The sequence below is a fragment of the Castor canadensis genome, chromosome 6 (genome assembly GCF_047511655.1).
Source record: "Castor canadensis chromosome 6, mCasCan1.hap1v2, whole genome shotgun sequence".
Classification (NCBI taxonomy): domain Eukaryota; kingdom Metazoa; phylum Chordata; class Mammalia; order Rodentia; family Castoridae; genus Castor; species Castor canadensis.
The window spans coordinates 89176781-89192693 of NC_133391.1; the positions used below are offsets into that span (position 1 = coordinate 89176781).

The 15913-nt window shown below is 38.7% G+C and overlaps 1 protein-coding gene across 1 annotated transcript; it reads right to left on the reverse strand.

The window, feature by feature from the left end:
* Positions 1 to 1949: 1949 nt before the first annotated feature.
* LOC109678651 (translationally-controlled tumor protein-like) lies at positions 1950 to 3052 on the reverse strand. Its single transcript, XM_074077872.1, has 2 exons — positions 2911 to 3052; positions 1950 to 2167 (listed from the first exon to the last, which is right to left on the reverse strand). Exons 1-2 carry the CDS (start codon positions 3050 to 3052, stop codon positions 1950 to 1952), a joined length of 360 nt encoding a protein of 119 aa, XP_073933973.1.
* Between the last annotated feature and the right edge of the window lie 12861 nt (positions 3053 to 15913).

The window sequence follows — 15913 nt, forward strand, 5'->3', positions numbered from 1 at the left end:
AAATGGCAGTAGAGACTGAAAATGGTGGTCCATATTTCCTAGTCTTATACTGGATTGCTGGGGAATATACATGGTCAAAGATATTGTATCTGGGTGGCTGAGGTGGCTAAAAACAAGGAGGAGTCATCCTGGCCCACCTAAAACACAGAGGCAATAGGTCTGCTTTACAACTTCCTCCTGCCAGACATGATTCCAAGGAATCTAAGAGCCTGTTAACATCTCAAAGAGAAAAGCAGAAGCAGGTAGCTCTCCTTTATGTAGCCCAGTGGTTCCTGTAACTTAGCATCTAAAAAGAGATGGAAGGGTTCTAACTACTCTGGTTTTTCAGTTTTTACTTCCTCGCTCCAATGTCTGAGTATGGCCCTTTAAATATTTATTAAAATAATATAATTTCCCTGTCTCATTTAATTAATATAATTTCTGCCTCATTTTTCTCCTAAATGACTCTGATCCCTTTTAATCTTAAAAGGGTACAGAGGGGTTACAGTCCAAATTATAGCTTCTTTCTTCTAAGTGGGGGTGCTGGCTTTACTTAGAAAGGGAACCAAAAATTCTTTTCCATATCTTAAATTTAGTAGACAGGCTGCCAGGATCAGGAGGAGGAAACATCAAGTTATTCTTTTATTAAAAGAGAAATTAGTGAAAACCAGCCTTTAAAGTAAGCTTTTAAGCTTTGAGAGGATTTTTGTTGCTTTTTAGTTTTACTCCACTCTAGGTATCTATAAGCAGGACCATAATTGCCTCCAAAAGGGGCTTTGTTATTAACCAAAAGCCAGAAATCCAAATCCTAGAGAAAGACATTTACAAATAAATTGGGTTAATTATTAAATGTTTTTTAGATGATCCTTATTTTAAGAAGGCCCATTTCATAAGGGTAAGTTAGTTCCTCAAAATTACAATGTGGCCTAGACAATTTACCTTTAATTGTGAGATTTCTGCCTTTTGAAGAGAGGCCCAGTACTCTGTTGATCCCAAGAATTTAAGATCATTTACATGCTTATTGTAAGTCGCCAAGGTTGAAAAGGACTCTAAAACAAGTTTAGAGTCAATCTGACATGTTACATTGAGCTTTAGAGAACAAAGTTTCATTAGTCTCTAGCATTAAAATCAATGTTTTACCCCTTGCAAAAATAAAACAAACATAATAATCATTGATGCATTCTGATGGAATATATTTAATTGTTAAAAGTAAAACCTCTAATTAAGTTGGCTATCCAAAATACCCACACATAAAGATCCACTCTTTTTAACCTCTTGGCTTTACTTTGGAAGGGCTGGCAGGAGTGATTCCACTTTGTTGTTGGTTTAGATACAGGGTCACATTATACAGTTTAGGTTGATCTGGAACTTGCTAAGTACCCTAGGCTAGACTTATGATCCTCCTGTTTTACCCACCCAATCACTGGAATGACAGGTATGCACAACCATGCACAGAATGACTTTATTTTTATTCTGCTTTATTTAAACAGCTTTCTGCTTGTTTCTGAACAGTTTTCTTTTGAAGATATCTGTTGAACTATCACTCTGATCTATTTCCAGGATTAGCTGCTCAGGATGGTCTTAAGTGATCCCATGTTGTGGGGACAAGTGTCAGGTTGAGAGTCAATGTCAATAAAATACCTTATTCTAGCCAATTAAAGCAAACTGATAGGTTTAGAATAAGTGGCCCTTAAGCAGGACTTATAGGGCACCCATTTTTAAATTTAATTTTTTGCTCTGTAGGTAACTCTTTTTTTTTTGAGTTTAAATGCACTTTATTTTTAGACAACCTACATGACATGTTTTTCTTAAAAAACAATGCCTTCACTCCACATAAATCACAGTCAAGAAAAATGAAGAGCTCAAGATGACATCAGTCCCATTTGTCATAAGTCCTGGTGTTGTGTGGTGACAAGCAGCAGCCAGTTATGATGACAGGTGATATAGATCCAACATAATTGTCCAATTTGTTAACATTTCTCCATTTCTAAACCATCCTTAAAGAAAATCATATACGGGGTCACACCATCCTCACGGTAGTCCAGGAGAACAACCATGCCATCTGGATTCATGTTTTCACCAATGAAAAACTGGTAGCTATTGAAATTAGCAAGGGTGTGCTTGATTTGTTCCGCAGCCCCTGTCATGAAAGGTTTTACTCTTTCTGGTCTCTGTTCTTCAAGTTTGCCTTTGAGTGATTTCATGTAATCTTTGATATACTTCTTTTTTTTTTTTTTTCATTTTTCTTTTATTATTCATATGTGCATACAAGGCTTGGTTCATTTCTCCCCCCTGCCCCCACCCCCTCCCTTACCACCCACTCCACCCCCTCCCGCTCCCCCCACCTCAATACCCAGCAGAAACTATTTTGCCCTTGTTTCTAATTTTGTTGTAGAGAGAGTATAAGCAATAATAGGAAGGAACAAGGGGTTTTGCTGGTTGAGATAAGGATAGCTATACAGGGCATTGACTCACATTGATTTCCTGTGCGTGGGTGTTACCTTCTAGGTTAATTCTTTTTGATCTAACCTTTTCTCTAGTTCCTGGTCCCCTTTTCCTATTGGCCTCAGTTGCTTTAAGGTATCTGCTTTAGTTTCTCTGCATTAAGGGCAACAAATGCTAGCTAGTTTTTTAGGTGTCTTACCTATCCTCACCCCTCCCTCGTGTGCTCTCACTTTTATCATGTGCTCATAGTCCAATCCCCTTGTTGTGTTTGCCCTTGATCTAATGTCCACATATGAGGGAGAACATACGATTTTTGGTCTTTTGGGCCAGGCTAACCTCACTCAGAATGATGTTCTCCAATTCCATCCGTTTACCAGCGAATGATAACATTTCGTCTACTTCTTGTAGGTTTCTTTTGTGAAGCTGGTTTCCTGTAAGTGATGGTTCAAACATTGTCAACACCAGTGATTACTCTGCTTTTGGTACCTTCGCCCTCCGGCCCTTCAGCGGAGGCATTTCCACCAATGAGCGAGTCATCAATGTTACCCTCAGTCCTACTGACCATCCTGCCCTCCACCTCCAGGCATAGCCTGTCTGCAATCTCCCGGAGGTCCCGGTAGATGATCATGATGGTGGCTGGAGGGAGATGACGGCACTAGCTTAGCAGGAGCCCGAGCTCGGAGCGAGCCAGCTGCAGCCGGAGAGGTGCTGGGGGGGGGGGTGGAAAAGTATGGTAGCATTTTTTTAAATGCTATTTCTGTTGTACTTCTGCAAAATATCAACAAAGAACAGTTAATACAAAACAAAGGAAAATACAAAACAAAGTTAATGAGAGCCAATATTTAAATAGGCAAATGTTTGAGAAATAGAAACTTGTTAAAGATGTTTTTTGGGAGTTTGATTGTAAATGTCTTAGAGAAGGTAACAAAACACTTAGAACATCAGAATGTTTTTTAATGTTTAGCAATTGATATAACAATTTTTATTGTGTATAGCATTTTAGGATGATAATTATGATTGATGGCATTAATTAGTACCATTAAGCTCTCTTAATTGCTTAAGTAAAAAATGATTTCATAAACATATTAATAGAATAAATCCCCCTTTTAATTTTGTCTTTAGAGTCACTGAATTTTAAATAAGTTACAAAATGCTTTTTGTTGCAGATGTACTTTATGTATGCTCAATGTCCAATTCTTAGTTAAATGACACTACTTTTAATGTTAGAAAACATACTTAGAGAAGGTAAGTACATTTAACATTTAAAGACAGCAACAACTAGGATCATAGCTACACAGATGTCTTAAGTCACCATATATTATATTACTATATATATCACATATATAGTAATTTAGATTTTATCTTTTGAGTAGAATTTAGAATCTTTAAGTAAGATAATAGGTGTGGAGCACTAACAAAAATTAAAGCTTTTAGAGTTCTTACAAGTTTGTGGAGACAGTGCCAGTGCCCAAAATAGACTGGTTTTCTACTGAAAATGTGATGGTCACTTTGCATTAAATTTATATAATTTCAACCCTGTAAACTTCCATGTAGCATTTAAATGAAGTTTAGGTATATAGCCCATATATTTTTAGAATGTTAAATATATTAAAATCACTGAAAAGACAGACATTTAAATGAACTGATTTAGTCAAGACTAAGTTTCTTAAAGAGTGAAAAGGCCAAGAAAGTTAGAAAAACACAGTAAGTACTTACTCTCCAACATCTGTGTTTATTTTTAAATTGAGCCCATTGGAGTAGCCAGACTTTACAGTCTGAGAGTCAAAAAAATCTCAGTTTTTTTGTTTGGAGTATATACAAGGATATGAAAAATCATCATTTTCTGCCACCTGGTCTCCTAATGCCTAGATTCTGTGAGTGACACTCAAATTCACCTCAATGCAGGTGATAGCAGCTTCATGTGCTTGTGGCCCACAGCCCTTCATAGCTCCACTAGGTCCTTGATCCATCCCAAGTAATAGTCCTGCTTTACCTATTTTCATGGCCTGTGCCATTCTGGATATCACAAGAGAAACCCTGAAAAGATTAGGCAGTAAGCCTAAAGACAAAGGAAGTACCTTAATAACAGTAGAAAACCAGACTTGGGAAGCTTTTTCTCCCCAGTGGCTGTCTAAAAGAGAGAAACCCAATCCCAGAGAGAAGAAAGGAAAATAAAGCCTGAAAGTCAGAAAAAGTTGGCTAGAGATGATGGATCACAGGAGGTTAAGAAAACACTTATACTTAGCAGGAAACACCTGTCTGCATCTGAAAGACACCTCTACACTCAGCCAATGCACAAAAAAGGCTATAAAACCCAATTCCCACCTTGACCCACCAGACCACAGGTTTCTGGGTCCCCCTGCTGTCCCCACTATGCAGTCTTTCTCTTCACTTGTCTACAAGTAAAATCTTTCCCACCTCTGCTGCTGGAGTCACCTGTGCTTTCATTCTCAGAGCAGGCTCAAGAACCCTAAGCACCTGAAACTCCAGTGCATGTCATCTGTGCATCATATTTGGTGACCACAAAGGGACATTTCTTCTGAACCAAGGTCTGTATAGGTTGTACTAAACTGAGAAAGGCTGCCTAGGAATATGACCATGACCTTCTGGCACTCTGATGGAATCTGTTCTCCAGGATAGCCCCCCACCACGGCCTAGCTACAGTGGACCTCTCAGGCCAGCCTTTCTCTCTCTCTTGTTAAGGAAGATTTCTCCCTTGGGAACCTGAGGAAAAGCTCCAAGCTCATTACAGCTGTAAAGCAGGCAATCTGAGAGATCTCAGGGGCCAGCTGGGGACTCATACCAAACTGCCAGTGCTAATGGGAGGAGCTAAACTTCAGTGCACTGAGACTTTTTTTCTCTCAACTCTCACATTCCTCCCTCCTTTAACTCTTTCTCTCTTTTAAGATGTGACTCACTAAGAGGAGGTACAAAAACAGCTGGTGGAAAAGAAAGCTTCTCTTCAAGCTAAAAAGGTGCTCTGGCAGGGGCACTACCTGTTGTCACCCGAAGGCTGGACATGCAACTTCCTGACCTTCCTTGAGGCTCCAAAGGTGACTAAGTCTCAGACCACTCCAGACATGCTTGGGCAAACAGACAATGAGATCTCTTATGCTTCCTTTATGGTTTCTGTGGCCCAAGAGTGGAGGTCACCCCTTACTTCCAGTGCTCCAGTACTGCCCTTGGGCAGGATCAAACTGGACAGCAGTGGTGACAAATAATCCCTCAAGTGTCGAGCCTGGAAATTCTCTTTTCCCCCAATCCTCAGTCTCTCCTTCCCCTTTCCCAAGCAGTTCAGAATCAGTGCCCCCCTCCTCCACTTTGCTCTAAACAACAGTGGGTTTCCTTCTTCAGGGAATTTGGGGAAAACCTGGCAGGCACAAGAATGTGCTAGTGTCTAACTTAGGCTTAACTGTCTTTGTCAAGCATCTGGTTAAACTGATTAAACAGGTTCCACAGTCTGTCCTCAGGAAAAAGAAAAAAAAAAAAACAATGAAAAGGCAGAGATCTTAGGATCTTCGTTTTTTTGCCCCTTACTGCCACAAAAGCCTTCAGGCACTCTCTCTCTTTACATAACAAGCATATATGCATCTCAGGACATATAGGGAGACCTCATCAGAAGTCCCCATCCATGCCTCTGCAGAGGTACTGACTCTGGCCTTGCAAGCCCTCTTGGATACTCTGATACAGTTATTTTTAAATTACAAGTCTTCAGCTGGTAGAGGAGAGCCAGGTACCTGGTTTGCAGGGCAAATAGGCAAGTCAAAACAGATAACAGATTGGTCAAAGGACATTTTGGTGAGTGGCAGGAGCAAGGGAGAGAGAGACACCCTTTCCCACATAGAGTTTCTCCTCATTTGGGGATGCTTAGCTAAAAGGAGAAATCTCTGTTAAGGTGACCAATTTTCCCTTGTTTCCCTTTTTAAATGGGGAATTAAGCCTCAAGGGTCTAGGAAGGATTCCCTATTTCCTGCTTATCAAAATATTGGAAAGATCTTGATCCAGGAAGTCTTCAGCAAAAGCAGCTGAAGTTGTACTGCACCCAGGATTGGCTACAATATCCTCTGAGAGATAAGGAAAGATGACCAGAAGGAGGGAACATTAATTATAGTACCATTCTTCAATTAGATATGTACTGTGAAAAGGAGGGAAAGTGGACCAAAGTTCCAAATGATCAACTGTTCTTTTTCCTGAGACCACCCAGAATGGCTGAACAAATGCAGGCTAGATACCTAGACCATTGTAACCCATTGCAAAAAGCCTCCAAATTCCCTTGAGGAAATAAGGAAACCATCTGATGCTCCATCAGCTCCCCTTCTACCCTCTTAACTAGTTACCTCATGCACAACATCCCACAGGACTCTACCCCCTCCAGTTAATTCCTGGAGGGGATAGGGCTTACGTTCCTTTTAGAGTGACTGAATGTAAAGAAATAAAAAATGCTTTAGGATGTTACACAGAGAACCCAGATCAGCACATCCAGGCATTTAGAGAAGTCAGCCAAAACTTTGAACTGAGCTGGAAAGATGCAATGCTATTGCTATCTCAGACCCTTACTGCTCTGGAGAAACAGTGGGTACTAGATCAGGCAGTCACAGCTGGAGACAATTATCACTTAGATAAATGTGGTCCTACAGGCCATCTCAGACTAGGTCCTCACAGGAGGAGGAGGGGGAGGGATAAGAAAAGCAAAGACACTGGATACCTAAAAAGGAACCTTGATTCACAATTCCAACAGGAGATCAGACAATGCCTAGGTATGAGCCTAAGGGGGACCCTGAAAATGAGAAGGATGAATGGAGCCACAATCATTTCATCCACTGCATTCTTGAGGGTCTAAGGAGAGCCAAGGTAAAATCTCTTAATTATTCCCAAGTCACAGCTGTATAGCAAGGACCCTTGGAAACCCCAGTAGGTTTCTTACAGAGATTTAATGATGACTTACAAAAGCATATCAACATTATACCAGAGTAACAGGAAGAAGAAATCATCCTAAAAGATAAATTTCTAACACAGTCAGCACAGATATCTATAAAAAGCTACAGAAACTGGTGGCTGAAGGGAGCAGAGATCTAGACCAATTGGTCCATGAAGCCATGCCCATATATTATAATTGGGACTTAGAAAAAGAAAAGAGGGACCTGGACAAGCAAAAGAAAAAAAATAAATGGCAGGAGCCTCTGATCACTGCACTCAGAGAGGCTTCCCCAGGGCATAGTCCAAACCCAAGGACATGCTTTCAATGTGGACAGGCCGGCCATTTTAGGAGGGATTGCCCCCAGAGAAAACTACCTCTGGGACCATGCTCCATTTGTCATGGAAAACACTGGGAGGCACACTGTCCCTGGTTCCAAGGGGAACTGAGGCTATAACCTCCCACCCAATTATGGGTCCTAGGGCCTCACATCCAGGCTTCTGTAAGTAGAAGAGCCTGGGGTTAAAGTCACTATTGAAAAGGACAAGGTCAGCTTCCTTATTGATATTGGAGCCAGAATTTCAGCTATTCCTTTCTCTCCTGGACCCAGGTCCTCCATGAAGATTACTGTTTAGGGCATATCAGGCCAGCCTCTAGAGCATTATTTCAGTCAGCCTTTAGCCTGCTCCTGTGGAGATTTCCACTTCTGTGTCTCCTTTTTAACTGTCCTCGAAACCCCTACTCCTCGCTGGGGTGAGACCTTCTGTCTAAATTGGAGGTGCAGGTCCTTTTATCCCTAAGAGAGTAATTTTCTTGCCCCTAGTAGAGGAACAAGGAGACCCCTTAGTTTTGGATGGATGAACATATTGTGGGATGGGCATGAACAGCTTTCCCAGCCCTGATTCCTCTCAAGGATCCCTCCTGGTTTCCCCATCAAGAACAATATCCTTTAAAGGTAGATGTTAAGGAGGGGCTAATTCCCATTATAAAAGACTTAAAGAGAAGGGACTGCTAATAGAATGCTCCAGCCCATATTATACTCCTATTCTTGGTATCAGAAAGGGACCTAACAAATGGAAGCTAGTCCAAGATCTCCACCTGATCAATGAAGCAGTATTGCCTCTCCATCTTGTAGTTCCAAATCCCTGTATGGTTTTAGCCCAAATACCTCCAGGTAATGTTTACAACTCTGTCATGGACTTAAAGGATGCCTTCTTTTGCATTCCCTTACACCCTAAAAGTCAACCTATCTTTGCCTTTGGGTCCTCACAAGGAAGTCTGGACAAGTCACCTGGACTGTCCTCCCCCAGGGATTCAGAGACAGCCTCCACCTCTTTGGGTTGGCTCTAATCCAAATCTTGGCAGAGTGGCAATATCCACAGGCTACTCTGCTACAATATGTAGATGACCTCCTGCTCTGTGGACCAAATGAGCCTGTCATTTCATGAGCCACTGAATGCTTACTAAACTTCTTAGCAGATAGAGGATATAAAATCTCTAAGGAAAAAGCTCAATTGTGTCAGACTAGGGTTGCATATTTAGTTCTTGTCCTGGAGAAATAAATGAGGGCTCTAGGAGGAGATAAAATCTGTCCAATTCTGATGTTTTCCCTAACTAAAACTCTAAAACAATTAAGAGCCTTTTTGGGGAACACAGGATACTGTAGAATTTGGATCCTGGGTTATGCAGACCTAGCCAGGCCCTTATATCAAATCCTTAAGGAAGCACATAAAAGGATCCCTAGCCCTTTACTGAATGGGCTGACAAGTCAGAAAATGCATTCCACTGGCTAAAAAAGGCACTTTTAAACCAGTACAGGACAAGTTTCAATTATGTGTCTGTGAAAAGGGAAGATTGTCCCTGGGAGTGACTCAGCTCTGGGGCATCACTCCCCAGCCAGTTGGCTACTTAAGCAAAGAGTTAGATCAGGTAGCCAAGGGATGGCCAGGATGGCTTAGAGTAGTGGCTGCAATAAGCCTTCTAGTGCCTGAAGTTCAAAAATGTATCCTAAACCACCCGCCAATGGTTTATACCCCACACAACTCAGGGGAAATTTTATACTCAAAAGGATAACTTCAGCTATCTGACAGCCATCTACTTAAATACCAGGTCCAGCTTCTGAGAGGGACAGAAATAACTTTAAGGACCTATCGGGCTAAATCCTGCATCCCTTCTACCAGAGGAGAGGAAAATCCTAAACACTCGTGTAAGAAGGTACTTATGAAAAATTATGCTGCCCAACCTGACTTAACTGATCAGCCCTTAAAAAAACCCAGATCCCCAATTATACACTGATGGCAGTTCCTTTGTCAAAAATGTTGTAAGGGGTGATTGCCAATCATGTAACTGCAAAAATACCTAATTGAAGTAACAGAGGACACCACAAACCAGGTAGGCCTTGGCATTAAGAACATGCAAAGGTCTTTGTCCTCCTTTGCCTGTATGGTCATGGACCACTGCCTGGCCCTAGATTTTCTTTTGGCTAAACAATACCACCAATACTTCCTGTTGCACATATATAAACACTTAAGGAATTGTAGAGGAACATGCAGATTACATTCTCCAACAAGCTAAGTGGCTCCAGGAGCAATCTCTTGAAACTCAGGTTTCTGCACAGTATGGGACCAAATAAAATCCTGGCTTCCCTTATTCCTACCCTTTCTGGGGCCTATAGTTGCCATTATTTTCTTGCTTGCATCTGGGCCTTGCATTTTAAACTTTCTTGTCAAGTTTGTTTCTTCTCACCTAGAATCTGTCAAACTACAGATGCCTCTGATGGAGATGAAAACGACATACTACCGTGGTCCCCTTGACAACCCCTCTAGTGGTCAGCCCTGATGCTGTGAGCCCCTTCATCACCCCCTGTCAGCAGGAAGTAGTTACTGAATAGACTTTGTAGTCCCTATTCCTAACAGCAGTTAGGGCAGTCACTGAGAGAGAGGACTTAAAGGATGGACCACAGGAGGTCAAGGAGACACTTCTCCTTCCCAGGAAATGCCTGTCTGCATCTGAAAGACATCCACACCCTCAGGCAATGCACAAAAAAGGCTATAAAACCCATGGGACCACTGGCTTCCAGGTCCCCCTGCATTCCCCACTATGCAGTCTTTCTCTTCTCTTCTCCACAAACAAAATCTTTCTAACCTCTGCTGCTGCAGTCTGCCTCTGCTTTCATTCTCAGAGCAGGCTCAAGGACCTTGAGCATCTGAAATTCCATCATGTGTCTTCTGTGCATCACAGATACAAGTGAGCACCCAGTAGGAAAAGGAAGCATCTGGCACTTGGTAACCTGGTAGAAAAGGCAGAGGCATGTCCACAACCTGGAGGGAGAAACAGGGCAGATGGTTCTTACCTCTCCAAGAAACACACATAAGATCTGGTATCTGGGTCAAGGTGTGATAGAACTGGTATCTGAGTCATGGTGTCAAGGATGTTACTGGAAAAATAGCATTAACCTCAGTTCTTACTTCCAGTAGAAAAATAATTCAAGCAAGATGCAAAAGATATGGTAAGTTATAGTAAAGTTTATTAGGAAAGAAACTTAGTATAACAGGATAACAGTGAGGAGAAATGAAAAAAAAGAAAAACATTTCTAGTTTGTCACACAGGAAATGGGAGTGGAGACTCCTAGCCCATACTATTGTGTTCTGTAACTGATGTTGCAATGAATGGTTAGTCCGACAGTAAGTTTTGTTTCTTCTTCTTTTTATTTTTAAATTTCCTTCAATAGATGTTCTTGCAATTGCTATTCTAGAATATAAGGGCATGAAATGCTAAAAATAGGCTACCAGAAATACTGGATATTATAGTGTTATTGAAATATTTTGAAAAGAGCATATTCTGAGAAAGTCTAGAAAAGTCAAGGGTTTAGCCTCATAAGGTAATTAGAGGTAAGTTGGGAACAGTCACTCTGATTACCCTTAAGTGAACAGCTATTGGGTTCCTTCACACTAATAAGTTAAAATATACCTATTTAGCCTCAAGTTGAGACAATTTTTTCATATTAACATTTTCCTGACTACTTACATCATTGTAGTCAAGATATGGGTGTGTAGTCTATTCAGATAGTTAATCACATGTAGATGATCTTTTAAATTTTGTTTTTTACTCCTTTAGAATAATTTCTTAATATTTTGCCTGTTACAAGTCCCACAATAGAAGGATAGTTTTTCCTATCAAGATATTTATTTCAATCAAGTAGAATAGTCAATGAAGTAGTCAGTCAACTACCAAACATGTTAATTTTATTGTCAGCCCCTTCCACACACTTACATGCTTAAAGAAAAATATTCAGCATAAAAATGAAGAAATCCTATGCTTTGTTTCAAATTTTTTGTTGAGGCTGCTGATGATATTTTATTCTGTTGCAAATGAGTCAGGGGTTTTCCTCACAGTCAGCTTTTCATCCTGTCATTTTTATCTACATCAAGCAGAAGTTGCTAGTATTGTTTTACATAGCATGCTAGAAAGTTTAAGATAAATGTGATAGTCTGAGAGATGCAGAGGAGGCTGGAATATTTTCCAAAGGGAGAAACTATAAACAGAGTAGCTTCCATGTGGAGTTACTGAAATAAACAAAGATACTAGGTGTGATAATAAAAAAAATTAGAAGCATATCAAGAATATATCACTATTCTTCCTTGCACCTGAAACTAAAATATTATGAAATTGGATTTTGAAAACAATATTCAAAAAAGAGCAAATAAATAACCTTGTAAAATGATTTAATTCTATTTTGGCAAAATTCATTCTATTTTCTTCATAATAAAATAACTCAAAGGCTACATGACGTGTTTTCTCTTTTCTTCCCTAACTCTAGAAAACTTTAACCTGGTATGCTGTATCATCATGTCTCATTCTGTTCAAGTGTTTAATTCACAAGATCTCAGGACTGGGAATTGAATTCATATGTAATGCTCACCAACAATGTATCAGAGACGAATCCTACTACTTCTTTTCTTTTTTCTTACTATTTACATTTTAAAGATAATAACAAAATCTTAGAGAGATTAGGTAATTATTCATTTACTTCACAATTCATAGAGTTTGAATGAAAATCTGATTTTTGTCTAGTTCTAAAACAATCTTTTTTTCCATTCAACAATGCTATTTTTATATTTGGCCCAAAATCTCATCATTGACTAATTTCTTGGTCTTCAAAATTATTTTCTGTCCCTATTAATTATGAAGTAATAGAAAAATACTTATACAAGCTCCCTGAGTGTAAGTGGTGTATATTACACATAGTGTGAAGTTACTTCATAGTTGTTTGCAATTTAGGGACTCATTTAACAAATATTTGTTAAATTCTTTCTAAATTATAGACATCATTTTGGAGATGTAATGGGAACAGATATTCACATATTTCAGTATGTGATATCAAAGATTTATCAACAAATAATGATATTCTCCAAAGAGAACACTAATTGGATCTACTTTTCATACTAAGAAAGAACAAAGTATTCTTCTGAGCATATGAAAAAGTAGAAGAGGGGTTAAGCTTTCAAAGATACATGACATAAAATATAGACCAAGGGTAGTCCAGTCTGACAAGGAAATACAAGAAAACACTTTGAAAATTAAATTGCATGATGTATTACAGAAAGAGCAAGTGGCTCTTCACTCTTAGGGCTAGGCAAACATAGGATATAGTAAAAAAGGAGAGAGCAGAACGGTAAGTGTGGTCACATTATAAAGAGCATTGTGTCTATGATGATATTAGAGGAAGTTTTTTGAAGGATTTTAAGCAGAATATTGCAAACATATTACTAGCTCTTTATTTTTATACACAGAGGCTAGCATCCTAAATGTTAGGATGTTTCTGTCAGCACATTATCATGTTTGTTTTTTTTTTTTTATTTGAGCACTTAGTTAGCAAATACTTTCTTTTACAAAATAATTAAGGAGGCCATATGACTACCACGATAAGCCTTTGTCTCCACTCAGACATGTAGATACACTTTCTTAGGTAAGAATAAAAGATACTGCAGTTACCTAGGTACTTTACATGCCTAGCATTTTATCAAACCAAATTTATTTTTTGTGATCTTAGACAATGTGCTTCATATGTATTCAATTAAAATGTTACTGTACAGAACAGAAAATATAAAAACATATATTAACATAACTATAAACATAAATATAAATATCTTCTAGGAGAATAGTGAAGGTGTGAAATAGTAAATAAGAGGGAAACAGTAATTTTCATTAATATGATTTCTTGTCCTCTACATTCATATCCTAATTGTGAAGACTTTTTCCTCACCTATGACAGCAAGAATAGCTAGTTACATAAGGCACAGAGCAAAATTATCAGGTCCTTGGTTCTGGCCACTGGCAGAGCCAAGATCAATTGGCAATTGTGTCATTGTCACTCTTAGCAGTCAGTAATGCTCCCAGACTACCCAATATCCATCTGTATATTTTTCTTGACTACTTTATGTTGTCTGTATCCAGGATCATTATAAATTTCCCCTCCTTTTCTTTTATCATGAAACAGTCACCTCAACTATCAGTAAACCACCCAGACCTAAGACTTTGCTCAGTTCTCCCACCCAGCCAGTATAGGTAAAGTCTCTGCATCACTTCCTACCCTGCCTTTTGATGGATTAAGCTGGGATCTCAGATTTACATCAATTATCTAATGGTGTGGAAGGGACTTGTGACCTGTAAAGTGAGGCTAAACAAAATAAGTTCAAAATCTTATACTCAGCTCAAAGTAGAATGCTTCTGGTAACTCCTAATAGTACTTTACTGGATAAAACTATTTTTTCTATACTTAGGAGGTTCATTTTTGTCTCTGAACTTTCAATTCTATAGCATACACAAAACCACATTGTCTTTCATGGCCTGCATCCTCCCTAAAGCAGAAAGTATAAGCCATGTGGTACTTAAAGAGTTATTTTCCAAGTATACATGATTAGCATTTTTACAAGTAAATAGCTAGTGATTAGCAGGTACACTTTCGAGAGATGTTGCAAGGTCCGTTGGATACATTACAGAAATCAATTTTCTGATACAGTAAATGATTGGCTGGTTATGGCACATTGATCTCTAGAAACTTTCTCAAGAAAAAATGTGCAAGTTATTTACACTAGTGCTGTTTTAATGATGCTGCCTAAATAAAGGCATTCATTTTGGAGCAATGAGGTGGAATAAACCTTTAAAGGATAAGTCCAGTTTTACCTTGATAAATAGGATTAAGTCATGGATGGTTAGAGTTTGTAAGAAGTACAGTGGCCACATTAGGAAGTCTCTACCTCAGTGGGTAGACACTGAGGTAAAGACTGATGACATGGTTAGGAGCATGAACAGGGAAGCCCTAACTATAAACTGGATTTTGTTCTAAACTGTTTGTATGGCATTGAGTAAGTAATTTAAATACTCTTTACATCCATATTTTTTCTTTAATGTGGGGTTCATTTGTAATAGTAAATAATCATTATAGTAGTTTTAGGAATGCCAGATAAAATATAGGATAGCAATATACTTTTGAATTTTACATAAACTGCAAATATATATTTGAGTATAAGTATGTCCCCAAACACCATAGGATATAGTTATGATAAAAATGTGATTTATCTGAAATTAAAATGTTATTGGGAATCCTTTTTGTTTTTAATTTGCTAAATTTGGCATTCTACAGTAAGAATTAACTGACAGAATGCTTACAAATTCTTTAAGGAAAAGTCCTAGAGATAACTGTCCTTTAGCAAGTTATTACCTAAAATTACCCATTCCAATGCCATTACTCCTTAGTTACTAGGGTGGGAAAATAAAATATGATTACAAGTAATGGCTCCTAGAGGCAATTATATCTTATTTCCCTACTGTACAGGATTATCCACAATTCTAATGCCTCAATTTTATTATATATATCTATACATCTCACATTGTTCTAAAATAATAGTATTTCTTTTTAATTTTACCATTAAAAGGAAAATTCAGTAGTCAACCTGAGCTGGCAAGGAATTATGAGTGAGAATTCCATACATCAAAATTGCTAGGATTGGCAATATAGATTATTGGAAAGAGAAAAAATTGAGTATAGAGATTGTGGAAATGAAATCATAAGGGTATGGAGAAAGGAGAGGTGTGTCCTACTCTATACTCTCCCCAAACCCATGGAAAAATATACTTGGGTCAATTAAGAGGAAGAGCACTAAAATTTGTCCAGGGGAACATTGGTGCCTTCAGTTTTGTGTAGCAGGAAAGCAGTACTGAGAAATCTTTTTTTCTGAGGGAAAGCATGGATTTCAGGACTGTGTGTTCATGCAATGAACTCATTCAATTATGGTGGGGAGAACATGGAATTAGGGCACTGTCATGTTTATTGTAAGCTGAGTGTGTCTAGTTACCATGAGTGCTCTGAACTAAGGAGCAAAGTAACTTTGATGAAGTGGCCGAAGTACAGTAAGTGGTTAAGTGTTAGATCTATTTTCCTTTATTTTTGTACTTTGGAGACAAAGCGCCTGGAAAATGTCATCCTTTAAATTAAAATTCTGTAATATTTATTGAACACACATCATATTTTAGACTATTGGTTATATTTTATAGATTATTTTCATCACCACA